General features: G+C 38.5%; 3 protein-coding genes across 5 annotated transcripts; 2 read left to right on the forward strand and 1 right to left on the reverse strand.

Annotated features, from left to right (window-relative positions):
• The first annotated feature begins 17,118 nt into the window (after window positions 1-17,118).
• Window positions 17,119-19,352, forward strand: LOC104246028 (uncharacterized). Of its 3 annotated transcripts, none has more exons than XM_009801756.2 (3): window positions 17,119-17,251; window positions 18,274-18,391; window positions 18,494-19,352. In XM_009801756.2, the coding sequence occupies exons 2-3, from the start codon at window positions 18,341-18,343 to the stop codon at window positions 18,833-18,835; spliced, it is 393 nt and encodes a 130-aa protein (XP_009800058.1). In that variant the 5' UTR covers window positions 17,119-17,251; window positions 18,274-18,340; the 3' UTR covers window positions 18,836-19,352. The 3 variants fall into 3 exon arrangements, with proteins under 3 accessions (XP_009800058.1, XP_009800060.1, XP_009800059.1); XM_009801758.2 differs by having other exon boundaries at window positions 17,127-17,270; XM_009801757.2 differs by having other exon boundaries at window positions 17,127-17,251; window positions 18,285-18,391.
• Window positions 19,353-19,966: 614 nt separating this feature from the next.
• LOC104246030 (UDP-glycosyltransferase 83A1-like) lies at window positions 19,967-21,998 on the forward strand. Its single transcript, XM_009801759.2, has 2 exons — window positions 19,967-20,492; window positions 20,932-21,998. Exons 1-2 carry the CDS (start codon window positions 20,003-20,005, stop codon window positions 21,804-21,806), a joined length of 1,365 nt encoding a protein of 454 aa, XP_009800061.1. The 5' UTR covers window positions 19,967-20,002; the 3' UTR covers window positions 21,807-21,998.
• Window positions 21,999-22,347: 349 nt separating this feature from the next.
• LOC104246031 (expansin-A23-like) lies at window positions 22,348-23,933 on the reverse strand. The gene is made up of 2 exons (XM_009801760.2): window positions 23,740-23,933; window positions 22,348-22,974 (listed from the first exon to the last, which is right to left on the reverse strand). Exons 1-2 carry the CDS (start codon window positions 23,900-23,902, stop codon window positions 22,352-22,354), a joined length of 786 nt encoding a protein of 261 aa, XP_009800062.1. The 5' UTR covers window positions 23,903-23,933; the 3' UTR covers window positions 22,348-22,351.
• Window positions 23,934-27,757: the final 3,824 nt, after the last annotated feature.

Below are 27,757 nucleotides of genomic sequence, written 5' to 3' on the forward strand. Positions count from 1 at the left end.
GAAGGTTTTAGCCTCGACCCATTTGGTGAAGTAGTCAATGGTCACCAGAATGAACCTATGGCCGTTGGATGCTACCGGCTCGATAGGCCCAATGACATCCATGCCCCATGCAACAAACGGCCAGGGTGCTGACATCGTATGTAACTCTGTTGGTGGAGAATGAATCAGATCTCCATGTATCTGACACTGATAGCATTTCCTCACGAAAGTGATACAGTCATGTTCCATGGTGAGCCAATAATACCCTTCTCGAAGGATCTTCCTTGCCAATACATATCCGCTCATATGTGGCCCACAAACTCCAGCATGTACCTCTGCCATAACAGTCGTGGCCTAAACGGCATCTATACATCTCAACAATCCCAAGTCCGGGGTTCTTCTGTATAACACTCCACCGCTGAGGAAGAAACCATTCGACAAACGCCGAAGGGCTCTTTTTTGGTCTCCAGTGGCCTGTTCCGGATATATCCCCATTCTGAGGTATTCCTGGATATCATGAAACCAGGGCTCGCCATCTACTTCCTCTTCCACCGCGTTGCAATAAGCGTGCTGATCACGAACCTGGATGTGCAAAGGGTCAACATGCATTTTGTCCGGATGGTGTAACATTGATGCTAAGGTGGCCAATGCATCTGCAACCTCGTTATGGACTCTCGGGATATGTTTGAATTTCACTGATCGAAATCGCTTGCTCAGATCGTGCAAGCATTGTCGATATGGTATGAGTTTCAAATCCCGTGTTTCCCATTCACCTTGAATATGATGTACCAAGAGGTCCGAGTCTCCCAAGACCAAAACGTCTTGGACATCCATGTCCGTAGCTAATCGCAGACCCAAAATGCAAGCTTCATACTCGGCCATATTATTGGTGCAATAGAAGCGCAGTTGAGCCGTAATAGGATAATGGCGTCCTGTTTCAGAAATGAGCATTGCTCCTATTCCAACCCCTTTCGCGTTCGCGGCTCCATCGAAGAAAAGCTTCCAACACGGTTCTTCGGGTAATTCCAGCTCACTTGTATGCATCACTTCTTCATCGGGAAAATACGTTCTTAAAGGCTCGTATTTTTCATCAACGGGATTCTCTGCCAAATGGTCGGCCAGCGCTTGGGCTTTCATGGTTGTCCTCGTCACATAGACAATATCAAACTCTGTGAGCAGAATTTGCCATTTTGCCAACCTCCCTGTGGGCATAGGTTTCTGAAAGATATACTTCAATGGGTCCAAACAGGATATGAGATAAGTAGTATACGAGGACAGGTAGTGCTTCAACTTCTGAGCTACCCAAGTTAGGGCGCAACATGTTTTCTCGAGTTGAGTGTACTTGACCTCATACACTGTGAATTTCTTGCTAAGATAATAAATGGCCTGCTCCTTCCTTCCTGTGTCATCATGTTGCCCCAGTACACAACCAAATGAATTTTCCAGGACCGTCAGATAAAGAATTAAGGGCCTCCCTGGCTTAGGTGGAACCAACACGGGTGGATTGGATAGATACCTTTTGATTTGGTCGAAAGCCTCTTGACACTCTGCCGTCCAACTTACCGCAGCATCCTTTTTCAGCAGCCGAAATATGGGCTCACAAGTTGCTGTGAGTTGAGCGATGAACCTGCTGATGTAATTGAGTCTACCCAGCAAACTCATTACCTCTGTTTTGTTCTTTGGCGGTGGCAAATCTCGGATGGATTCAATTTTGGATGGGTCTAACTCAATCCCCCGTCGACTGACGATGAATCCTAGCAGCTTTCCTGATGGAACCCCGAATGCGCATTTGGCCGGGTTAAGCTTGATATCATACCTCCGGAGTCTTTGGAAAAATCTCCTTAGGTCTGCTACATGGTCCTCCTGACGCCAAGATTTGATGATCACATCATCGACGTACACCTCTATTTCTTTGTGTATCATGTCATGAAACACAGCAGTCATTGCTCGCATGTACGTTGCCCCGGCGTTCTTTAACCCGAACGGCATTACCCGATAGCAGTAGGTTCCCCATGGCGTAATAAACGCTGTCTTCTCAGCATCCTCTTCGTCCATTAGGATCTGATGATAACCCGCATAGCAATCCACAAAGGATCCGATCTCGCGCCCAGCGCAATTATCGATCAGGATATGAATGTTGGGTAACGGAAAATTGTCCTTGGGACTTGCTTTGTTGAGGTTGCGGTAGTCGACGCACACCCTGATTTTTCCATCCTTCTTTGGGACTGGTACCACATTGGCCAACCACTCGGGATATCGAGTGACCCGAATGACCTTCGCTTGCAACTGCTTAATCACTTCTTCTTTGATCTTTACACTCATTTCTGTTTTAAATTTCCTTAGTTTTTGCTTGACCGGAGGGTATGCCGGGTCAGTGGGCAATTTGTGAACCACTAAATTGGTGCTTAATCCAGGCATATCGTCATATGACCATGCAAAAACATCTTTGAATTCCACGAGGGTTTTGATCAATTCTTCCCTGACATTTGGCTCAATGTGGATGCTGATTTTGGTTTCTCTGACATTATCATCGTCTCCTAGATTCACAGCCTCAGTGTCATTTAGGTTAGGCTTGGGTTTCTCTTCAAATTGGCACAGTTCTCGGCTTATCTCTTCGAAGGCTTTATCTTCGTCATATTCAGATTCATCGTCATAAACGACCTCTTGTATCATTAAGTCGGATTCAGATTGATTTATTAGACTAGGTCGAAGATCCGCTGTGCATGCCATGTCATTAGAACCAGTAAAAAGAGAACTGTTCAAAAAGAAAAAGAACAAAACAAAATTAAAATGAGACAAAAGAAGAGAACTTTATTAAACTTGCGGGATAAAAGGGTTCACACTTTTACAAAACAAAAGTAAAATTTGGATTACACCCTGGAATAATCCGAACAAAACAAAACAAACAAAAAACATAAATCAAAGCCTACTACCAAGACTCCCCCCAGACAGGAAGAGGAGTAACCGTTTAATTGTTGGTCTTGGCCTCAGGCCCCACAAATTGTATCTCCGCTCTACTGGAACTCTCTCCAGCTTCTACCATACTGACATCAGCGAATAGCCTCTCAAAACTCTGATTTAGGTCCCCGTCCATCCCGATCAATGGTCCGAGAATCTTTGGGACTGGTGGCCCCTTGGCACTTGCTCTGACAAAAGACTTTGAGAGTTGTGGCACGGGTTTGGGAAGATACCAGACTTTCTTCTTCATTTTCTGCGCTTGCTTTACATCTACTGCGGTTGGCTTGAACCCCAACCCGAAAGTTTCCAAATTTTTAGGCAGGGAAACAGGTTGGACAATCCCCTGAAGCTCGACTCCCAAGCCTTTTCCCGGCACAAATCCATTACCCAGCATTTCCGAGACCATCATGACTGTTGCGGCAGCTACCCTGGGGTGCGGGATGATTTCTCCTTCAGAAATTTTATTTGCCGACACTGTATCGAAAATCTGGTAGACCCAAGGACCTTTGTCATCATTGGTCTCTATGAAGGGCACAATAGCGCCACCCATGGCGCACGCCGTGTCTTCGCCGTGCAGTACGACCTCTTGTCTATCCCACTCGAACTTAATCATCTGATGTAGGGTGGAAGGCACCGCTTTGGCTGCATGAATCCACGGCCGTCCTAACAGAAGGTTATAAGATACTGTGGCATCTAGCACCTGGAACTCCATGGTAAACTGGACCGGACCGATGGTCAACTCAAGCACAACATCCCCTACAGTGGCTGTTCCATTTCCGTCAAATCCTCGGACATAGATGCTATTCTTGTGGATTCTTCTGTGGTCGATCTTTAACTGGTTCAGGGTGGATAATGGACAAATATTGGCACTTGAACCGTTATCCACCAATACCCGAGTGACTACTGAGTTTTCACATTTGACAGTTAGGTAGAGAGCTTTATTATGCTCCGTACCTTCCATCGGCAGATCATCATCTGAGAATGTTACCCTGTTCACCTCGAAAATCTTGTTGGCAATGGTTTCCAGGTGGTTTACAGAAATCTCGTTGGGTACATGAGCTTCGTTTAATATTTTCATCAGGGCCCGACGATGCTCCTCAGAATGGATTAGTAATGATAGCAGCGAGATCTGGGCTGGTGTCTTCCTCAGCTGTTCGACCACGGAGTAGTCCTACACTTTCATCTTCCTCAAGAACTCCTCAGCCTCTTCTTCGGACACAGGTTTCTTGGTTGCAGCTGGGTTGGTTCTTCTTAGCTCCACCGGAGCGAAACACCGTCCTGATCGAGTCAGCCCTTGCGCTTCACAGCTGACTTTCTCCACTTGTTTTCCTTTGTACATCACCACCGCCTTCTCGTATTTCCAAGGCACAGCCTTGCTATCAATCATCGGTAGCTGGACTACAGGCTTTATGGTGACCAGTTCCTTGTATACCCCTTTCAACACAACTGTGGGTGTGGGTGGAGTCCCTGATATTACCAACTTGTTTGGCTCGGGTTCGCTTGTTATGGCGGATGGGCTCTTTCCCAATATCACTACTGGCTTGACGCCTCCTCCCTGCGACTGTACCCCCGTTCCTCCACTGGTCGATCCTTCTTTCGGAGCGGCCTGGATCATCATCACTGTCTGTGAGGGCTTTCTCAGCTCTCCTCCCTCATACACCAACTCGATCATGTGAGTCTCGTGGTGCGCTGGCAGTGGGTTCTGGTTGATGTTAGGTGCCTCCGGCGTTTGGACCTCGATTTTGTTATCATCAATGAGATTTTGTATCGCCTGCTTCAGCCTCCAACACTTTTCAGTATCATGTCCCAACATTCCTAAGCAGTACTCACAGCTTACTGACCTGTTCACATTTTGGGATGGGGGGTTTTGCTCTCTAGGTTCGACAGGACTCACCAAACCCAACCGCCTCAATTTGTGGAATACGACGGTATAGGTCTCTCCCAGCTCAGTAAAGGCTCTATGTTTCTGCAGCCTATCATTTTTAGCAGCTTGACTCCCTTGAAAACCCGTCCCTGGAGGGTTCATGTATGCTCTTGGTGGAGGGTAGGTATTTTGTGGTGGTGGGTAGGTATTATGTGGAGCTGGGTATGTATTGTGGGGAGCTGGCGCGCGCCATTATAGGTGAACCAGAGGTTGGGTGTATGTCTGGGCTTGATGGACGGTGAAATGCGGTTCTTGGGGTGGATAGTAGTGATGTGGTGGGCTGTATGGGTAGTTTGGCCTGTGAGGTCTGGGTTGGTTGTAGTGTGGCTTGCCAGACCCGGACCAACTGCCTGCCTCGATCGTGGCAATTTCTTCTTTCTTTCTTCTCAGCGCACCTCTCGTGCCGTTCTGAATAGCCTGGGTCATTGCCTTGAGTGCTGAGTAATTCAGGATTTTGTCAGACCTCAGACCCTCTTCTATCATGACCCCTATCTTCACCACCTCGTTGAAGGATTTTCCAACCGTCGTCACCAAGTGACCAAAGTAGGTTGGATCCAATGTTTGCAAGAAATAGTCCACCATCTCTCCCTCTCTCATGGGAGGATCGACTCTGGCCGCTTGCTCTCTCCAGCGGAACCCGAACTCGCGAAAACTTTCCCCGGGCTTCTTCCCGGTCCTCAACAACGTGAGACGGTCAGGGACTATCTCGAGATTGTATTGGAAATGACCTGCAAAAGCCTGCGCCAGATCATCCCAGGTGTACCATCTGCTGGAATCCTGCTTGGTATACCATTCTAGTGCCGATCCACTCAGACTTTGGCCGAAATAAGCTATCAGCAGCTCGTCTTTGCCGCCTTCCCCTCTCATTTTGGTGCAGAAACCCCACAAATGTGCCATGGGGTCACCGTGCCCTTCATATAAATCAAACTTAGGCATCTTGAACCCAGCCAGGAGTTGGACGTCCGGGAAAGGGCATAGATCTTTGTAGGCCACGCTGACCTGGTTACCTAATCCGTGCAAGTTCCTGAAGGACTGCTCCAGGCTTTTGAACTTCCTTAATACCTCATCTTGTTCAGGGGCTTTAACCGGCTTTTCAATCTCTGCCGGTACCTCCAAGTGCGGATTGTAGGCATGTGGTTCGGGGGCATGGAATGTAGGCTCAGGGGGATAGTATTGCGTATCGTGAGCCTGAAACAATGGCTCGCTGGTCGTTCTTTGCAGGGTGGCTGATGTGGGTCCCATAAAAGTGGGAACATTTGGTGTTGGGAGAGGTTGATGGGGTGGTGGTGCTTGGGAATCATGGGGGCTTCTCTCCTGAAGACAACGGTGATTCGGGAGGCTTGTTGAAGGGCCAGAGTGAGGGTATTCCTGCATATGCCCCAGTGGCTCAGGGCTCTTTTGTGCTTTGGCTAGAGCTAACTGCATTGCATTCATCTCTAGTCCAATCCTTTCTATTTTCTCCATCGCTTCTTTTAACAACTGGCTCATCGACCTTTCTTCCTCGATACTATTCTCTGAAGTAGTCATGCCTGTTGCTACCGGTCCTTTGGATCTGGTTTGGTAAGGGTGTGTTGCCAGAATTCTCTAACAACTAACTATCTGGATTCAGACGTCAACAAACTTTGTTAGCGTTAGAGTTTAACAGATTTGATAACAACAACACATTGAGGATGCCATGCTCCTAGGCAGTTAACCGTTTGTACATGCTTTACTTCAAACAACATGCGTCATCCCGGCTTGCTCATTTGTCCTTTTAAAGTACTTTGGGAAACCCAGTATTTTATTTTCTTCCTTTTTTTTCTTTCTTTATTAAAGGCGGTCGAATCTTATGTGGATTGCCTACGTATCACGTCCCCACGTGAATCAGACCGGCGTAGTTCTGCCATAAAGTAAAGAAACACAAAATTCTTTTGGAATCATTAAATTCATTCTCAAAATTTTGCTATTACAAATTACTTCAAACAAGGAACAGCAATAGTACAGACTCCACAGTTCTTAACCCGATTTGACTAAAAGAAAAGAAAACAACATATGGGAAAGCAACAAAGCCAAATAAGCAGGACTCGACCAAAGATTAATTTTCCAACTTAGGGGCCCGTGAGGTATCATTCGGCCTTTCCGCGGCCCTTGGTGTGAGGTCTCTCTGCAAGCTTTTCAACTCGTTCATAATCCGGTAGACGCAGCCCATGATGGAAATAAGGAGGGTCTTCCAAGGTATTTGCTCACATGCTAGGCATTTCATGTAGATGTAATGCCCAATTTCGTCGATCCTTCCTCGAATGTTGTCCCTTTCAACGAACAATTGCCTGATTCGTCGGTTCTTCAATCCCAGTGCCTGAGCATTGTCGGCAAGTCGATCCTGGAACAACTCCATTTGTCTTTCCATGTAGGCCATTGCATCGTAACAATGTCTTCTGTCGGCCTGGGCATCTCGTGCTTGTTTGATGATCCGATCATGAAGAGTGGAGTTCGTTTTCCTTAATATCCCGATGCTCATTTCATAGTCCCTTATGACCTGTTGCAGACGCTACCTCCGGGCCATTGTGCATTTTGCCCATATGACCTTCATCCTTGCTACACAAGCTTCTGATTGTTCTAATTCTTCTTGGCTTTGGATGACCTGATTTCTCAAACTTGCTATCAATCTTTCGTCGGAGCGACGTTTCTGTCGATCAATGTTACTTTTGCTGGCTTGGCGTAGGCGGGCCTTTAGTGTCTGGTTCTCTTGGGCTAGCTTGATCTTTTCGCCCTGCTCCGAGGCGACTTGCACATTGTTCTCAAATACAAGCCTTTCAACTTGTTGTTTTAGCTTCCCAATTTCAGCCCGGTAGCCTTCCTCTCTTTTTAACCAGCCCCATTGTGCATGTGATGATTCCTCAAAGTCTTGGATGTGAGCTCTCTTAGTTGGTCTCTGGTGCTCAAGCTCTCTTCGGTACCACGTGAGGTATTTCGGCGACACTTCGCCCTTGGCCCTATCTCGTACAAGAGTATCCACCTTTAGGGTTTGGCATTCATTCCATATTCGCCGAACGACCGCCTCAGGGAACTGCCCTCCAGGCCCGATTTCGATCACCTGACTACTGAGATCCTCTTCTTTCGGGATTATTTGGTATCGTCCCAACTGTCTCAACACTCTGCACGGTGCGTAGGGCTAGATACTTTGGAGATCCATCAACAGCAAATAAGATTCAGTGGCTGACATGTGTATGACTTCTTCTGTGGGTAGCCATTCGAATGCCCACTCTATCTGGTTTGCTGAAATAGAGCGTAGTAGCGTGACCCATTCGGCGACCCCTTCCGGCAATCCGAACCCGTCGATCCTGGTGGGAAACTCTTCTATACAAGTCTTTTGTGATGACCCATACTTCAGAAATTGAGGGTGATGACATAGATGCTCTATCATCCACATTTGTAGTAGTATATTACATCCCTCAAAGAAATTTCCTCCGGTTTTGCAAAAGGTGAGCGCGCGGAAAATTTCCGCAATTATCATTGGTGCCAGAGTGTTATTTTCTTGTCTGATCAAAGTATTGACGACCCCAGCGATTTGTATGTTAATTTTTCCATCTCTTTTAGGGAACACCAGAAAACCCAGAAAGGCTATCATAAAAGCAATACATCTATGCCTCTCCCATTCCAACCGGCTCTCCCTACTGCAGATCTTACTCTCGGGATTGTTGAACCCTCCCAGATGACCGTATCTGTCGTACAGAAATGCCAAACTACAAAACCCTTTAGATAACTCTGGGTTATGTACCGTTCTGCGGATCTTTACGATATCCAGGAACTTGTGTATGGTTACGGCCCTTGGTGCAATGAGATACTGCTCTTTCATAGGGATGTTAGGACATCCAATGTACCCTGCCAACTCCTCCAGTGTCGGGGTGAGTTCGAAATCTGAGAAGTGAAATACGTTGTGGGCCGAGTCCCAAAATGAAATTAGAGCCCTGATAACGTCCCCTCGCGGATCGATGTCCAGCAATCCAACCAAATTTCCCAAGTATATTTTGACCGTATCTTGCCCTGATCCTCCCAAGTCGTTCCACCACATGCGTAAGCCCAGAGGAACTTTGTTTATAATGGCCTCAGATGAACTCCTACTTGTGCTCATTCTGCACATTTATTAAGGTGATTTTAGAAAAGAAAGAAAAGATTTTTATTTTGACTCCAAACATTTTTTTTGAAAGAAATAATATATGTATATACATACACGGGTATATATATATATATATATATATATATATAATTATTGGTAAAACAAAATCGGGGAGTTGGACCCGATAAGGGTTGCCTACGTATCCCACATCCGGTGGGAATCAAACCGACGTAGTTCGGGTAAGAAATTTATCTAAATCACGGGTTTTCTCAAAAATGAAAAATATTTGGACATTGCTTTTGAAAAAAAAATTCATTTTTTTTGTTTTTTTATTTATTTATGTTTTCAAAATTCCTGTTATCACCCGCCGGTCAACATGCAAATTCGAAGCAAATTAAATGCGATAACAGACAAAATGCCACATGATGGTCTCCCTTTTTTTGTTTTAGGTTGCTATTCCTAGACGGGCCCAACCCCTGTGTTGAGCCCCCTAAGTCAAATGCAACGTGATGCAAATAAGCGTTTTCCTACTAGGGATCCGGCATGAAGTTATGTTTTACTAAGCTTCAAACTGGGCTTTGTTCTAGACCTGGCTTACACGAGCGGACAACTCGAGTCGAGGAGGGGGCTACGTACCGGGGACCCGCGGGGTCGTCCGGCTTTGTAACTTATCCGAGCCTCTTTCTACTTGGGTATGACACTAACAGAATAAGGAGTCTCGACCAGCGAGCTTCTCCCTGGAGGTAAGAAGAGAAGGGTTTCGGCACAGTTTATATATACAGTCAAATAATATCAAAGCGGTAACACACATCATTTTGCACATAAAGCACATATCACATAAAAAATATCAGATAATAAATAAAGCCAAATAGAACAATTATTCTAAGATCGAATCTCTAACCCTGAACCAGCGGTTCTGGGTCATTAGTCCCCAGCAGAGTCGCCAGAGCTGTCACACCTCCTTTTACCGCCCCGTGGGGGCGTAGGGAGTTTTTCCAATTAAAGGACAATCGAAACGGGATTTGTTTATTTATTTCAGAGTCGCCACTTGGGAGATTTAGGGTGTCCCAAGTCACCAATTTTAATCCCGAATCGAGGAAAAGAATGACTCCATATTACAGTCTGCGTACCAGAAATCTAGATAAGGAATTCTGTTAACCCGGGAGAAGGTGTTAGGCATTCCCGAGTTCCGTGGTTCTAGCACGGTCGCTCAACTGTTATATTCGGCTTGATTATCTGATTTTATACAAGTGTGAACTTATGTGCAAAATTTAACTTTTAACCGCTTTTATCATTTACTGTTTTTATCAAGAATTGCAACGTCGTGGAAACACATCTCGAACCACGTCACATTAATGCACCCGTGATTAGAGACACATTTCAACTCCGCTGAGATTTGGATTTGGGTCACATAAATGTGCACCCGAGTTTAAGAAAGTAATTTAATTAAATCGCGTCTAAAGAGGCTAACGCGTTATTATCTTTGGGGAAGGCAGCGAAATTCACTAAACAGTCCATCCCAAATTAAGTATTTATTATGACTATTTATTGAGGGCCCCGCGATTTGCATTTTTTATTTGGCGGGGCTCGTCTCATTTTTATTTTAAGGATAAACCTACAGTGACTATATTTCTCTATTAAGTTCGTCTCTAAAATAAAAGAAAATTTCCTAATTATTTACATGTTGAAAAACGTAACTTATTTATTAGTTCACGGCTAATGCGAATGGAAAATTGCGATCGAGTTTGTACAAAGAAAAACTGCTTTCATTCTATATTCTATTATTCAATAATACTAGAGCATGAGATTGACGCACAACAATATCGAAACAAATTATCTATTTTTAGATGAAGAAATTAAACGTATGCAACATTATTCATTGACGGGCACACATATGAGGTTCAGTTAATTATTCCTACACGCAAAGGTGAAAAGACCAAAATGACCTTATCTAACTTAGGTGGTATTACTACCTGTTTTAGGCAAACTTTATCCAATAATATAACCTGCACGATTTTGTTGTTTATACATATATTTTCCCAAATTGCATAGCATGCTTTTGAAATATGCGTCATATACTGGTGAGCCAAGGTAAAACAAACATGATTACTACATTACCCTTTCTAATCGACCCTATACGAAACCATTTGTTGATCGAATATCACTGATACACCATTAATTTTGATTATGATACACCGTCAAATTACTGGACCAAACTCTTATAGAATGAAAACTTAATCCATTACACGGTATGGGGTCACACTTTACATGTATACAGAATGCTTTAAACTGTGACAGTAGAAGATGAAAATCACTACACTAAGTTCAAACAACCATTCTCTTTAGACTCTTAATCATGCTCCAAGTTCATCATTACACCAGTGCAATTAGAATGTGTACCTGGATGCTGGACAGTAAGAATGAGAAGAAGAAGAACGATATCAGCAACAATCAAACAGACAACAGTAACATAGCAGTATCACAACAGCAACAAACAGCAACAATACAACCACTAGTTCACGAACAACCAACAGCAGTTCCCACAATGATAAACCCACAAATGGTCGGGCATCAATCAACAATCCCAGAACAGAATGGTAGACCAACAGAAAAAACCAGGATGTTTGATGCAATAGTGCAAACAGTTCACTAATCACACACTTGACCAATAATCAACAACAAACTCAATAACAATGAGACCAATTCGATTAACAGCAAACAGAGTCCCAAATTACAGTAGTACTCTCACAGGGAAATCAGAATACCCTAAAGAGATAGTAACAGACCAACCCTTTAGAACTAAACAGTTTTGTTCTTCTCTGAGCACTCTATAATTTTTCAGTCTATTTTTCAAATACTCCCTGACCTCTCTGCTTTTCAGAACCCTTTTCTAATTCAGAACTTGCCTCTTTTTTTTAGCCCCTCTTTTTCTTCTTTTTTTCTCTGTTTAACTAATGGAAGCCCTCCCCTTTTATAGTTTTCCTCAGATCATTTAAAGCATGTTAAACCATTCAGATTCCATTCATCCCTGCTGTTTTCCACTCAACTATTTAAAATAACCAAAGCTCCATGAGATTCCCCTGACAAAACTATTAAAATGCCTTATCACTTATTAAACTAAAACCAAGCATGGGCAGCAGGAATGTATTCCTGACAGCACATGCTGTCCAATTGACCCTAATTCATTAAAGAAATACAAATTGTCATGCCTTTCTGATTTTCAGCCATTAAAGGCACTTAATATGTCATTAATTCCACTATTGGTTAATTAATTCCATTAGTTGAATCAATGTTTTAGTACCTCATTGTCTGCTCATCTTGCCTTTAAGCATTTCAGGATTTTATAACCCCAAACCAAACCTTTTAACACCCCTGACCATTACTGTTTTATCCCAACTTCAACAAAAAATGAAATTCTGAACTTATGGGAGTTCAAATTCAGCAACTATCCTATCTGAATTCCAACTATTGTATTATAGCTAACAAGCCATTCACAGATATTTTTCAAGCAACCAACTAATCAACACTGGTTTGATCAAATCCTATGAAGCTATCAGGAATCAGGACATTTGAACATTCAGGCATAGAAAACTAATCGACGACATTTATCGAATCGACTATACTAATTATAACATGGGACAAGCAGTCGACCAAACAAACAACACAAAACAACGCATAACACTGTTCTTTGACACTTTTGCACGATATAGGAAAAACCAGACACTATTGATTCGACGATGTTATCCTGAATTGAAATAAACATACTACCACATAACAGAATAAACAAACAACCAAACAAAAGGTCTTATGGAGATGGGGAAACAAACTGATAACAGAAATCCCAGAACTAGACAAACAACTAAACATGCTAATAAATTAATCTAAATAACAAAATGGACGATAAAAGGGACAAATGAACAAACCTGAAAAGCTTTAAACATAGCTGACCCCAGGCCCGGGCTTGATTTGCCCGTTTGAAGTCGAACAAATCCTAACCGAGGTGTTCTCGACCGAGAACACTTCGATTAGGGTCTACTAGACCCCAAACTTGTTTACAGACCCCACAAAATATTTGTGTTCTAGGGTTCGATTTTTTTCCAGATTTGATTTTTTGGATTTGTGGGTAGAATCGGACCAAACCAAGCATGGTTTGGTCACGAGGGAGGTCGGGGGAGTGCCTGGCATGCATTTGGGGTGGTTTGGTGTAGATCGAGTTTTGTTTCGAATCTTCAAATGAAGATTCGAGAAGGTGGGGGAGGATTCGAGCCAAGCTGTTGGTGGATTTGGATTCAGGGGGTTGAGGTGGTTCTAGGGTGTAAAGGGGGTGGTCACCGGCGTCTTTGCCGCCGGGTTTAAGGGTGAGGGAAAAGGGGGCGGCGTTAGGGTTTCATGGGGCTCGGGGTCTGGTGAAGAAGACGACTGAAGGGGTGCTTGGATAGGGGGCAGGGTATGATATGGAGGCTTTTATACGGGATGGATGGTTGGGTCTTGGCCGTTAGATCACTCGAGATCAACGGCCTAGATTCAAAGGTTAATCCAAACGGTGTCGTTTGGTTTAGCATTAGGATCGGGTAGGTCCGGGGTTGAATGGGTCGGGTTCGTATGGGGGTTGAGGACGAGTGATCTGGACCGTTAATCTAGTGAGATTAACGGTCCAGATTGAAGGCAGCTCAACGACGTCGTTTGGACGGTCGTGTGGCCAGCTCAATTGGACCGGGCAAACAGATTTTGGATTGGGTTGTTTTTTGGTTTGGGCCTTGTTCATTTTAGTTCAAATTGGCCCAGTCCAAAGATCCTTTAATTTTCCAATACAAATGCCAAATAACAATATACAAACATCAAAATTAACACACATTAAAATAGTCTCACTTACTAACGAAATAAAAACAAAAGATGGATTTTTGTGATTTTCCTTTTAATAAACGAATTATGGTTTAATTAATTCCTAAATGCACAATTAAATCGTAAATGCGCATGTGACGCCTATTTTTGTATTTTTCTTAATTAGAGTAAAAATAAACATGCACAGAAAAAAATACAAATAATTACACAAAATTCACAGCAAATGCCAACTATAAAAAAAAAATTGTTTTTTATTATTATTTTTTTTTTGAAATTTTTGGGATTAATTCTCATATAGGGCAAAAATCACGTGCTTACATGATTTACTGGGAGTTCTTCTATTTCCTGAATTAACAAGTCCAGAATGGGGATTCTCCAATGTGTTGTTATTAGGTGTAGGTGTGGGTGGTGCAGCAGGTAGTTGGTTAACTAAAGCCTGAACAACTTTATTGACATGCGCAGCTATTACTTTCTGTAAAGCTTCATCTACCCCTTCAAAATTCTCAGATTGATCCTGTCCAACTGCACGAGACTCAGGGGTAGTGGTGTCAATAGATATTTAAAAACCGACTAAACCGACTGAACTGTACCGTACCGAACCAATTTTTAGGTTTCTTTTAATAAAACCGTAGGTTTTTATATAAATCTATAACCGTACCGACAATTAGGGTAGGTTTTTTATTTTATGAAAATAAACCGAAAAAATACCAAACCGTACCGAATAAATTTACATGTGAAAAATATGTTTATATATTAAGTTCAAAAATGATAAAACATTAAATTTTCCTTGGGTCTTGGAATTATGAAAACAATTACAAGCCAACAAGTAATAATCGCAAAACATAATTCCCAAACCTATTATGCTACTCCCATTGAAACTAATTTTTTTTCCAGCATATTCACTAGCGAGACACAAGGTATTGTAGCTATTATGAGTAGCAAATGACAATGTATTGATTATGTTTCCTTCGTATGATTTAATATTTTTTTGAATATTTAATCTTCTATAGACTTTTTTCTTGAGTCTCAGTCCCAGCTTGGTTAATATCTTTCCACTCGTGTGATTTATATTTTCGTTATATTAATTTGTTTAGTTTCTTTTATGTTGTTGTTGAGTAGTTGATGGATCTATACTCTAGCCATCTTTTATATTTTCTTAATTCATCACCCTTTAAAATGTAAAAATATCTAGAGAGTTTTATTAAGTCCTATAAAAGTATGTATGTTATTGCATTCTATTTCTACTAGTGACTTTTCTATTATATTTATAAAAAAATACCGAAAATTAACCGAACCGTACCGATACCGAAGAGGAACCGATATAATTGGGATGGTTTCGAAAAGTCTAATTTTGGTTATATATAATAGAATAATCGAAAAATTGGTATGGTACAAAATTTATAAAATAACCGACCGAACCAAACCATTGACACCCCTACTCAGGGGTGCCTTCACGAGAATGCCGTGGTGAACCACGTGGAGAATCAATGTTTTGCAGATCCTCTTGAATCTATTGGTTTTGATTCACCTGGTTGCCTTAGGTGTTATCGATGTTGTTTGCCATAGTTGTTGGAAATAGATTATCAGATTCCCGGTAACGGAACCAATTTGTTTAATCAAAAAATAGGGTTTTAGTCAAAGCCAGAAATTTAGAAGAACACAGGTTACTGATAATCAGAAAATGAATAAAAAGAAAGGATTTTGAGAGCAATATTATCAGAAAGCAAGTAAATCAAGATGTATCTCAATAGTATCTCGTGTCCTTACAAATGTTCAGCATTCTCCCTTTTATAATAATTTTTTGGAGATATGTGTATTGCCTTTGTCTTAATAAGGCAATTATGAATAATAAATGACATTAAAAGAAACGTTACTCAATCATTTATATTAAATACAAATTCTCTGACGTACTCAGTATTTAATATATGTTAAATACTGAATTTGGACTCTCATGCGTTGTCAGATTCATTTCCTTGATTCTTCTTGATCTTTGAGCTTTAAATGACTCAAATAGGTACGGGCGCCGAATTATTTGAATAACTGCCCGTGCCTCTTTCATCACCTTCTTTCGTATCTGTTGTTGCTCGTGCCTCTTGGCTAATTATAACTCTTTGACCATTTGACTAATCCACGTGTCATGACACGTCACCTCCAATATGCAAACTCAATTTTTTCCAATACATCGTCATCAACGTTTATATCTCGAGGTAGTGAAACGTACCAAGGATGATATTCTCTCATGACTACTAGAAGTGGCAAACGTGCGGGTCGGGTTGGATATATATGGTTCGGGTCGAAAACGAGTAATGAAAAACGGATCAATTATCCGACCTGACCCATATTTAATACGGATAAAAAACGGGTTAACCGGCGGATAATATGGGTAACCATGAATTTTTGCATATATATGATCACTTTTGGGAGAATTCTTAGTCTCCCTAACTTGAGGAACCCGCACATCCACCTCAACATCCTCATCTCTGCTACTTTCATCTTCTGAATGTGTGAGTTCTTTACCGGCCAACATTCAGTTCCATATAACATGGCAGACCTAACCACTGTCCGCACTCCAATATCAACAGTAGATACATAAAATGTGTTGCATGGTTTAACTAGTCGATAGAGCATGTCTTGCAGCAAAACGAAGTTTCTTTATTTCTAATTGATTTCTTTATATGACTTTTTATAAGCATTTTTGGTTTGACAAAAATATATTACTATTATTTTATCTCTAATATAGTATTTTGCAATCTTCAAATTATCCTTTCCTAAACACAACCAGTAATTCCCTCTCCATCCGACTTTCACCAATTGTCATTTTTTATATGAAGATACTTTTAAATTTATACACTATATTTTTTATAAATAGTTTTAACCAAAAAAAAAGTTGCTTATCAGTACCTTTTGTTGAAATTTTAAATTATTTATCAATTTCACATGTTAGTGCTTTTGAGCTATATACTTTATACTAATACCTAGGAGTAATATTTTCACTGGCCAATCTCTCAGGGTCGTTTGGCATGAGTTAAGTAGATATAGTGCTGGTATAAAAATTTAATATCACCTTAATACTTTGTTTGATTAGGAAATCTCATATAAATTATCCTCGGATTAAAATTAGTACTGAGATAATTTACACCTTGTAAGGAGTGAGGTAATTAATGCCGGGATGACTTGTACTTCTTCTTAGAAATTATGCAAATATTATTTTTAATATAACATATTAAAAAAAATAAAAAACAATAACAAATAACTAATCTCAGCACAACTTATCAAACCATAACCTATATTCAAACCAAACGACCCCTTAATTTGCTTCGTCACCAAGGCAACTTTCCCAAATTTACCTCCCTAAAAATCCTCCGCATCTTAAGGAATAAGTTCCATTCGACAAATACGAGTAACTCAAAGATCGTTGACAGAGGTTTTTACAGCGAAGTTGCTTCTGCCTGGTAAATCGATTTGTGCATTGTATATTCCTCAACTTTATTTGAATTTTTACACCTAGCACCGGAGAAATTCTTCTCTTCCTGCTTAAACGTGTTGTACTTTTACTCATTGTAGTGTTAATGTGGGTTTTTTTTACAGTTGAATCGTTTATTCTTTTGGCGTAATGTAGTGTTGTTCCTTGAAGCATCAAAATCAATGTTCCCCTAAGAAATTTGTGAAGAAAGAGAGAAATATGGGGGAAATTGGGACTTTTAAATGGAGTCCGACGACGGGACGAAGGGGTTGGGTTGCTATCAAAAGACCCGTAAAGTACTTCATTCAAACAGGCAACATATAATAGGGCAAAGATAACATTTAGCTCGAGGCTGAAAGTATTTACATGTGGTAGCATCAAAAGTGTATTAAATTTGTACCTTTTTTGTGTATAACATATAAAAATGTATATATATACAAAAAATATACTCCCTCTGTTCCAATTTATTTGAACCTGTTTGACTGGGTACGAAGTTTAAGAAAAAATGAAGACTTTTGGAATTTGTGGTCCTAAACAAGTCAAAAAGGGTCTAGACTATTTGTATGGTTGTAAAAGCTTCTCATTAAGGTAGAATTGGAAGTTTAAGCTAAATTGTTTCCAAATTTAGAAAGAGGTTATTTTTTTTGGAACATACCAAATAGGAAATAAGTTCACATAAACTGGAACGGAGGGAGTATATTTTTTGGCTATTATTTTTAAAGCGGCTATACAGTGTCATTTTTCCAATATAATATCCCTTAATTCACTTTTACTCAATGCTTCGATATTTTTTAGAATAATGAATAAATTATTTGAACGACTTCTTAACCCTATTTTAAGCTGTTAAACATTCCTGAAGAATATTGGTTGTGTTTACGATTCTGTGTGGGTTGTGTTTAACTAGGTGGTATAAATTTATTTATCAGAACTAATTATGAACCGTGCTGTTAATAAAATAAAAATTGATTTTTTTTCGTGATTCATATCTTTGATTTTTCCCCCGCAATGAAGTATCATTGCAGAGAACAGCAAATTACTTTTCAGTTATTCACACTAGTTTAGTCTTAGAAGAGGGGAGATGAGGAAGCAGCTGAGGATGTCGTGGCAGCGGGTTTGTAGGCTTATAATGGTAAGCCAGTTACTCTAATCTAATTTTGATCTGCCTCTAAATCATGCCTTATTAGCAAATCTTGCAATTTATTTTCTTCTGAAGCCAAAAATCCTTGTGCAGATATCTAGACCATTTGGGAAGTCGTTGCGAGATAAGGCAATAGCAGTTGCAGGAAGAGTCACTGTGAAGAAAGATGGAGTGTCTTTAAAAGCTTCATGTCCGGTGTGTTTGGACATTATCAGCACACCACTTGATTCTGATCTGAAAATGACGTTGGCTGTACACATGAGCTTATGGCACCCGGATGATGTTCAGTTGCACTGGGAAATGATGCAAAACAAAGGAAGATCAATTGTTCACATGCCTTCTTTCTGCTTTGGTGTTGGGACGGCTGCTGGAATTGGAGCTCTGATAGTTTTTCTTGCCAGAAGCCATGCTCGGGCATTTGGCAATAAAAGGTGAAGCTTATCTCCATTTCCGACTAGAGAGGGGTTATGATGATCTTTTTCTGTTTTGCTGCTAGTTTTTGCCTCAGTTATGAAGAATTAGCCTAGTCTAAAGCTGCTACTTTGCGGAATTAGGAAATCAAATAGATAGACTTTTCAATTGAATGAATGTTGTTAGTTCATATTATTGTTATATGAAGATCCATGGGATGATAGTAGTTAGAGACGGCAGAGGAGTTTTCCTATTTCTTGTGAAAGATTATGTGAATTTTTGTTCCTGATCTGTGTTACTACTTAAGACAAAGGGGTTGCTCTGATGGTAAGCAACCTCCACTTCCAACCAAGAGGTTGTGAGTTCGAGTCTCCCCAAGAGCAAGGTGGGAAGTTTTCGGAGGGAAGGATGTTGGGGGTCTATTTGGAAACAACTCCACTAAGTGGGATTATACTGGGTTGTTGTTGTTGTTGTTGTTGATCTGTGTTACTACTAGTTACTATTTGTTTATTTGTTATGAGTAATCCATTTTGTTCCTTCCTTTCTCAGTCACCGTTACGCTAAGTATTTTATTTCTCAGATTAGTTTATGTATTTTTTTGTTTTGGAAGAGTTAGTGTATTGTATCTAAGTTTTTACCATTCTACAACAACAACAAACTCGGTGTAATCCCACAATATTGACATTTGTTTTTTTGAGAAAGTTTGTGTACATAACGTCGGATAGTTGTGGTAGTTTTTGAATTTTGGTAGTGCACTCAAAAAGCTCGTTAGGAAAGCGTCTCAATCAGTTTATATCCCAAAAAGGGAAAACTTTCAACTGAACAAATGTCAACATGAAACACCATATTTCAATCTACTGGTCAACAATCCCAAATTAAAGTAATCCAATTTTACTAATTCTTGACTAAATTTAAAAGGTACGTAACCAAGGTAATGAGTGTAATCAGTTATAGATTTAGGAAGGATAAGTGAGTTAATTCAGCTATATACTCGGTAAAGAAAAATGTAGCCTCTTTCTGTTATAACAAACCATTTAAATCAGCTATATACTCGGGAAAGAAAAATGTACCCTCTTTCTGTTATAACAAACCATGCATCAACTTTGGCTGACTACGCGTCTAAATCGTCTTCTCATACAAATTGTATAAAATCAAACAAATTTATCTCTGAGGTGGTACTTGGAATTGTCCATGGATACCGATGGCTGTAAAGTTTCTGGCAGTCATGGCCATGTTCTGGTGATGACTTATCCCTTACAAGGTCACGCATCGCCCCTCATCAAACTCTCACATCGTATAGCCGAGTATGGGGTGAAAGTCTCATTTGTGAGTACAGAGTTCTCGTCTGCAACTTTGTCCAATGAAATTCCAGATTCTGGGGAAGGAATGATTCGTCTAGTCTCGGTTCCTGATGGGCTCAATCCTGAGGATGATAGGAAAGATTTACAAATATTGTCTGAAAGTATTAGGAAAGTTATGCCTGCTCATTTGGAGGACTTACTCAACAAGGCCAGTGACAAGGTCACTAGTGTTATACTTGATTCACCATTAGGATTTCTGCTGGAAATTCCTAAGAAAATGGGGATCAAGATTGCTGTTTATCTCTGTTCTACACCAGGATGCTTGGCTTTGGGGCTCAACATATCTAAGCTTATTGAAGCAAAAGTCATTGACGCTGATGGTAAGCTAATGTCCCTTATCTATATCTTTATATTTTAATTCGTTAACATTGCTTGTCTGCTCATGTACACAAACAAAACAAGAGACATCTGAGAAGTAACTCAATTCTTGTTAATATTCCATCAGCGAATTTAAATTGATTTTATGGAAATCAGACTCAACGGCGAACGCAATGTATGATTGACGGGTTCAACTGAATCCAATATTCTTTTACACAAAACCTAGATACATTGTGAAAAATCATTCATCATTAAGATTTTAATAAATATTAAATTTTGAACCCATAATTGCAAAAGTGCATCAAGTTTAAGGGTGAAAAATATAAATGTTAAATCCATCAAGTTTAAATTTTGGACCCGTCTCTAAGCGTAGTGCCATGACAAACACAGGCTGAGACACACTTATGATTTTGATCTGGGGGAGATTTGTAACTCTTGCAGGAACTCCATTAAAGAACGAGAAGATTCAAGTTGTGCCAAATTTACCAGACATGAGCACTGCTGAATTTACGTGGTACCATCCACATGGCGCGGATGCACAAAAAATAATGTTTGCATCAATTAAAGAAATTTTTGAATGGATGATAACTTCGGACTGGATTATTTGCAACTGGTTCACTGACATTGCCCCTTCAGCTTCAATTTTGACTACCAATATTCTTCCTGTTGGTCCTTTACTTGCCAATGGACAGTCTGCTGGTAGTCTTTATTCAGAAGATTCAAGTTGTCTAACCTGGCTTGACAAACAAGCTCCAAAATCAGTTATTTATGTTGCCTTTGGCAGCACTTCAAGATTCAGCCAACAACAGGTTGAAGAATTGGCATTAGGCCTCGAGTTTATGAATCGACCATTCTTATGGGTGGCTTGGTCAGGCCTGACAAATGGTTCGTTTGCTCTGTACTCGAGTGATTTCTCAGAGAGAGTGGCTAATCGTGGGAAGATTGTTGAGTGGGCACCTCAAGAAATGGTGTTGGCTCACCCTTCAATTGCTTGTTTTGTGACTCATTGTGGTTGGAATTCGACAATGGAGAGTCTAAGCATGGGAGTACCTTTTCTATGTTGGCCTTATTTTGGAGATCAATTGTATACACAGACTTGTATTTCTGATGGTTGGAAAATAGGCTTATCGTTGAATGCAGATGAGAAAGGAATTATTTCCAGATATGAAATTAAGCAAAAAGTGGAGGATTTGTTATCAGATGACAGCATAAGAGCAAACTCACTTAAGTTGAAGGAAATGGCTAGAAACAGCATCAGTATAGGAGGATCTTCAACCAAAAACTTGGAATTCCTTGTATCCCAAATTAAGCAATGAACATATAAGGCTTGATTAGTAATTTTAATTATGTACGTGGATAAGTGAAGCAAAATTGATTATTGGCATGATATGACATTTGCCCGAACCACGTATAACTAAGGGGTGTCAACTGTCAACTGACACTCCTCCGCCAGAAAACTATATTTTATGCATATATATTATATGTTGAATCCCTTTGGCTTTTTCGTATATTTAACTTTTCTTTTTTATATTTTGACACCCTTTAGTGAAAATCTTGGTTTAGCCACTAGTTAATGGTAGATTCTCTCTATAAATAGAAGTTAATTTATTATGTATGTGGATAAATGAATTGAATCGAGATATTGTGTTTATAATTTGTTTCTTAATCTAGCTCTTATTCATTTGTTTCATAAATAAATATATTACACTAAAAGCTATAGCGACTGAATATACGAAACAGAAATTTAGAGAAAAGATCGATAAACAACAATAATAACAACAACCCAGTGTAGTCTCACAAGTGAGGAGAAAAGATCGATAAACTCTATTGATTAAAAACGATTAATCATTTCCTCAATACATCACGAGTTAAAATTATTCGTCGCCTCAAAACTCTGACCAAATTGCCAGTTAGCAGGAACAACATTATCAGATTGAACCCATTGGCCATCACTAGTTTGTACTTGGAAAGACAAGCTCTGTCCTACCAATTGTGCAGATGTTTGCCAGTTTTGGCCCCATTTTCTCGACATAGTAATCCAATCAGTTTTAGATCCTTTAATTTTGACATTGGCCACATCTCCAACACCTCCCACATTGTAAACAAGAACAAGAATCCAATAAGGATTCCCTTTAATCTCAAACTTAATACCTCCTTTTTTCTGGCACTTAACTCTCCTATAAACTACAGGGACAACGCCTGCTTTATATTTGGCTATTTTTAAAAACATTGGCTCTGATAAATCAAAGTGTTCTTGGGGAGGATTACACCAAATATCTACATTTTTTGTGTAATTTGGAGGGCAGAAATTGGTGGCTGTTATTGTAATTTTCACCCCTGCATTGCACCATTGAGGAGCATTTACACACATTATTTCAAAGCAAGCTCCACATGTTGCCCCATTGTGAAAAAGTGCTGTGCTTAGTGCTGCTGTTTCCAGGCCATACCCTTGGTGGAACAAATTTCCATAGCCACAAGCTCCCTCTGCAATAGTATCCAAACATTCGTTAATATGTATATTGTGAACCAACCAAATTATGCAATTTTTTTTTTTTGAGTACGTCGGAAATATTAAATGGAACTATTGAAATCTCTCATTAGCTACATTGCTTTAATCTGCCAAGAGCAAAAGCTCCATATCCTTGATCGCCCCTTCCAATGGCGGAAGCAGGATTTTTCTCGAGGGGATTCAAAAATAAAAAAAAGTAAATAAACATGCAAAGAAGTTACGATCATATAACACCTTATATATATATATATATATATATATATATATATATATATATATATATAGTTTATAATAACCTTACATAAACTCTATAGTTTTCGGCAAAAGGGGTTCGATTGAACCTCATTCCACCCACCTAGCTCTGTCCCGGGCCCCTTCCCATACTACAAAATTGCAAATACTTTTTATACATATGTGAAAATGTTCATGTAACACCATCTTTCTTTGTTCTTTCTTTTAATTCAATCTTCAAATGAGTCGATAGTAATCTTTTACATACTCGTGTATGACCAGAACCACTAACCTATCATTAGTAAAGTCGTTTCATCAACTGAGCAAGCTTCACTCGTGTTTCTTGATATCTATTTAGATGGAAAATTTATTTCATTTCAAAGAAGAAAAAAGAAAATTATAATTGTGAAATGACGTTCATGCTACATATCATGGTTTGGAAATCATGTGGATTTATAATATTTTTAGTGCAAGTATTGTAACATAAGTGTAGAACAAGTATAACTTACGCATGGTTTCGCCACCGGTTTCGTCTCCATAAAATGTAGCACGAGCATTTCTCCATCCATCGCCATTCAAAGCTCCTTCTACCTGTTTAGTTTCAAATGCTACAACCATAAAACTAGCAAAAATGGCGATGACCAAACATAAAAAACTCTGATGTTTTGCCATTTTAGGCTTAACAATCTTTCTCTAAATTAGTTTCAACTCTGTGGTTGATTTGCCTGGATAATGGGGTGCTTTGGCGTGAAATTTATAGCCAAAATCTTAAGAGGGTAACAACATTAAGGACATAAAAAAAGGATAATCACAATAGAGATTACAATTGTTGTCGTAAATTTAGAGATAACGGAATGATTAATTTCGTAAATTAATGCAATAATTTAGTCATTTGCTATTATAGTAGATTGCTGCAATTTAGCTGGTCTTCCCAATTAGTCATGATTTGCTTTTACATGCATATAAATAGGCAATCTGCATCAGTTTTGCTAAAAATAAATGGGGTTAAGTTACTTCATTTGTCTTATATTTTAATGAGAAAAATAGAAATCGGTTAGCACTAAAATGTAAGGAAGAGCTTTTTCTTTCTTTTCTAATATTGGGTCTTTAATGTAATTTATTATACATTACAATAATCAGATTACTTATAGTAATGTGGTAACTACTAATTAGATTAATTTTTTAGAGTACCTAATGATCATTTCAATTTGATACTTAAGAAAAAAAGAACATGGCTTATCTCGTAAATTCAATTTTGTTTAAAGCGAATGATTGAATGAAAAAAGTGATAAATGTACAATGTGGATATTGATAATCTTTCAAAGAATTAACAATACAAATCATTATTTCAATAGATAAAATGTCTCAAACGTACTTTAATTCAACCAAGAGAGAAAAATGATGTCAATTTCTTTGTAGTTGTTAACTGCCTTCAATTATGTTCGTATAAATTTTAAACACTCAAAGTCAGAAATGTTTTCTAGATATTCAAAAATCTTTGATAAATTCTTATTTTGATCGGTGGCGAAGCAAGAAAAGTTTCCAATGATGTTCAGACTTGAAAGAAGTAAAAAATCTCTTGACAATGGTTGCTCAATATATGTTTATACATCTAAAATTAATTAACTTATATATGCAGTATAATTTTTCGTAATATTTCGACGAAGTGTGGTCATTTGACCATCCTTAACAAAAGGTGGCTTCGCCCCTGATTTTGATTCTCATAAATTAGGCAAAACACATATAACCTTGAGGTAATTAAAAGTATATTCTTGGTCTCTTTATATAATAAATATATTTAGATTAACTTCTAGAATTATATTATCTTCAAATATACAATTAAGTAGTTTAGCAATTAATAATTTGTTATATTTGTGATGATTTACAATCAAGGGGATCAAAAGTGCATATATAAATTAATTGAAGGTTGAATGTGCTTAATCAGAAATCACAAGGTCCAAAAATTCGAATTTGTTGATATTTGAGGGACAAAATGTGTAAAAAATTCTCAGTAATTTAAATAAATAATTATCGATGGGGAAAATGAGTAATTAACAGTTATTTAAAGTAAAACACTTAATATAACAGTTATTTGAAGCTTGTACCTTACCTAGATAAATAGTTTCACTTCATCCACAGTTATAGTGTCAAAATCTTTTTTAAAAAAATTCACAAATTTCCGCTTGAAACATATATTTCTAGGTTGATTTCCAGTACTGTAAATATCTCTTTAACGTATTTCGTGGAAAAAATTATTCTATAACCTATAAATGAACAAGTTTGCTCTAGTTCGTATGTTATCTTATTTTCTTCTGTAACAAAATTAACTTATTTTCATCCAATTTTTTCTTATTGGATGCATACTTAATCTTTTCAAGTGACTTAAAATTAAAGCTAATACATAAACAAAAAGGAAGAGAAGAAAATTGAAGAAAAAGAAGATACATTTCTCTGCATGCTATGTTTTAAGTTTGTCTTTCTTTTCTCTTTTACTGTATTTTCTATTTATATTCTTGAGAACTAAGAAATTATTTCAAAAATCTAAGTTAAGGATAATAGGATAGCCTCAATTCTGGCTTGTCAATATTTTATACTATTATTTAGAGATAATTTTATCCATGGTCATTGAACTCTTGTGTTTGTTACCCAAAAGTTACTTTTTTTTGTTACGTAAAAATCATTCAATTTAGTATTCATTACACAAAAGTCACTTTTCTTTCTTTTGTTACACAAAAATCATTTTATTTTGCTCTAGTTATCACAAAAGTCACATTTTTACTTGAAAAGTCTATTATGCCCTTGATATTATATATACCTTCATATTTATGTAATTTCTAGTAGTATAATTTTCCAAATAACAAATTGCCTAGGTAAACCCCCAAGAAAATATCCCCCGTTAAATTCTCATGTAGAGTTACCTAGGGATTTTCCTTCAAATTAACATATGATTTTTTCCTCATTTTTTTTTGTTTGTTTACCTGCGAATTTTGTCACGAAAATGTATTTGCCGATTTATTTCTCTACTAATATATATTAAAGTTACTGACAAATTTAATAACGCTACTAATATATTTTAAAAATTAACGTCAAGAAAAAATTAAATATACGAATATATTATAAAAATAATATTAAGTTATTTTGTTTATAAATAACATACATAGTTAAAAATATTTATATAGTCTATAATATTGAAGATATTACATAAATATGAAGGTTTATATAATATCAAGGGCATAATAGACTTTTCAAGTAAAAATATGACTTTTGTGATAATTAGAGCATAGTAAAATAATTTTTGTGTAACAAAAGAAAGAAAAGTGACTTTTGTGTAATGAACACAAAATTGAATGATTTTTACGCAATAAAAATAAAGAAAAATAACTTTTAGGTAACAAATACAAAGTTGAATGACCATGGATAAAATTAACTCCATTATTTAAGACGAGTATGCTTTAAGCTCTAGATGTATAATTTGCAAATACTACGCAATCTCGACAATGAGTTTCAGGTTTTGAACATATTAACCTAACAAAAAAAGATTATATCATTATTTATATTTTGACCTTACTAAATTTCTTTTTGGAAAATATCCTGATGTCAGAATTTTAAAACATGCTCAATAGAATTTTGAATTACCCGCCAGAATTTTAAAGCACCAAAAATTTTGAGGATCACCAGAATTTTGAAGCACCATTAATTATGACGATCATTAGAATTTCCAGCCACAATGTCGAAATGGCAAAATCCTACAACCACCATAACTGTTGCATGCTTTAAAATTCTGGCGTTCATGGAAAGTCCTGGCAACCGAACTTTAAATTCTGACATTAGACTTTTTGCTAAATTTTTATTGGGTAATTTATGCTATATACCAATGGGTGTCAATGGTTCGGTTCGTCCGATTATTTTATAAAATTTATAGCATATCAATTTTTCAATTATTCTATTATGTATAACTAAAATTAAACCTTTTGAAACTGTCCCACTCACGTCGGTTTCTCTTCGGTATCGGTACGATTCGCTTAATTTTCGGTATTTTTTTAAATGTCATGTAAAAGTCACTAGTAAAAGTAGAAGGCAATAGACAAAATACATGAAGACCCCATTAAACTTGTCAAAAAAATAAGTTTGAACACTTAAACTAAACGAGTGTTCTTTTACCTTCCTTGTTCTTGTTCGGAGTGAATTAAATGTCACCCTAAATGCTAACGTGGTAAAAAAAATTAATTATTTTAAAAAAAATAGGTGCGTACAACTATAAATAAATAAATAATAAAAAAAGAATTCCCCCCTCCCCCTCATCTTCTTCTACACACTCCCCCCGGGACTTGGGCCTCGCCGAATTGGCATGAAGAAGGCCACTCCGGTACAACACCACCGCATCCCCAGGATCCTCTCCGACCAAGATGTCTTGGGTTTAGCTCATAAATTTTCCCTCCAATCGGACCTTCGTTAGTTGCTCAGTCTCCAACGAAATGGAAGCCAATGTCCTCTGTTTAAGGTAATGCTTTCCTTTTAAAGAAAAAG

This window comes from Nicotiana sylvestris, chromosome 3, assembly GCF_000393655.2.
Source record: "Nicotiana sylvestris chromosome 3, ASM39365v2, whole genome shotgun sequence".
Taxonomy (NCBI): domain Eukaryota; kingdom Viridiplantae; phylum Streptophyta; class Magnoliopsida; order Solanales; family Solanaceae; genus Nicotiana; species Nicotiana sylvestris.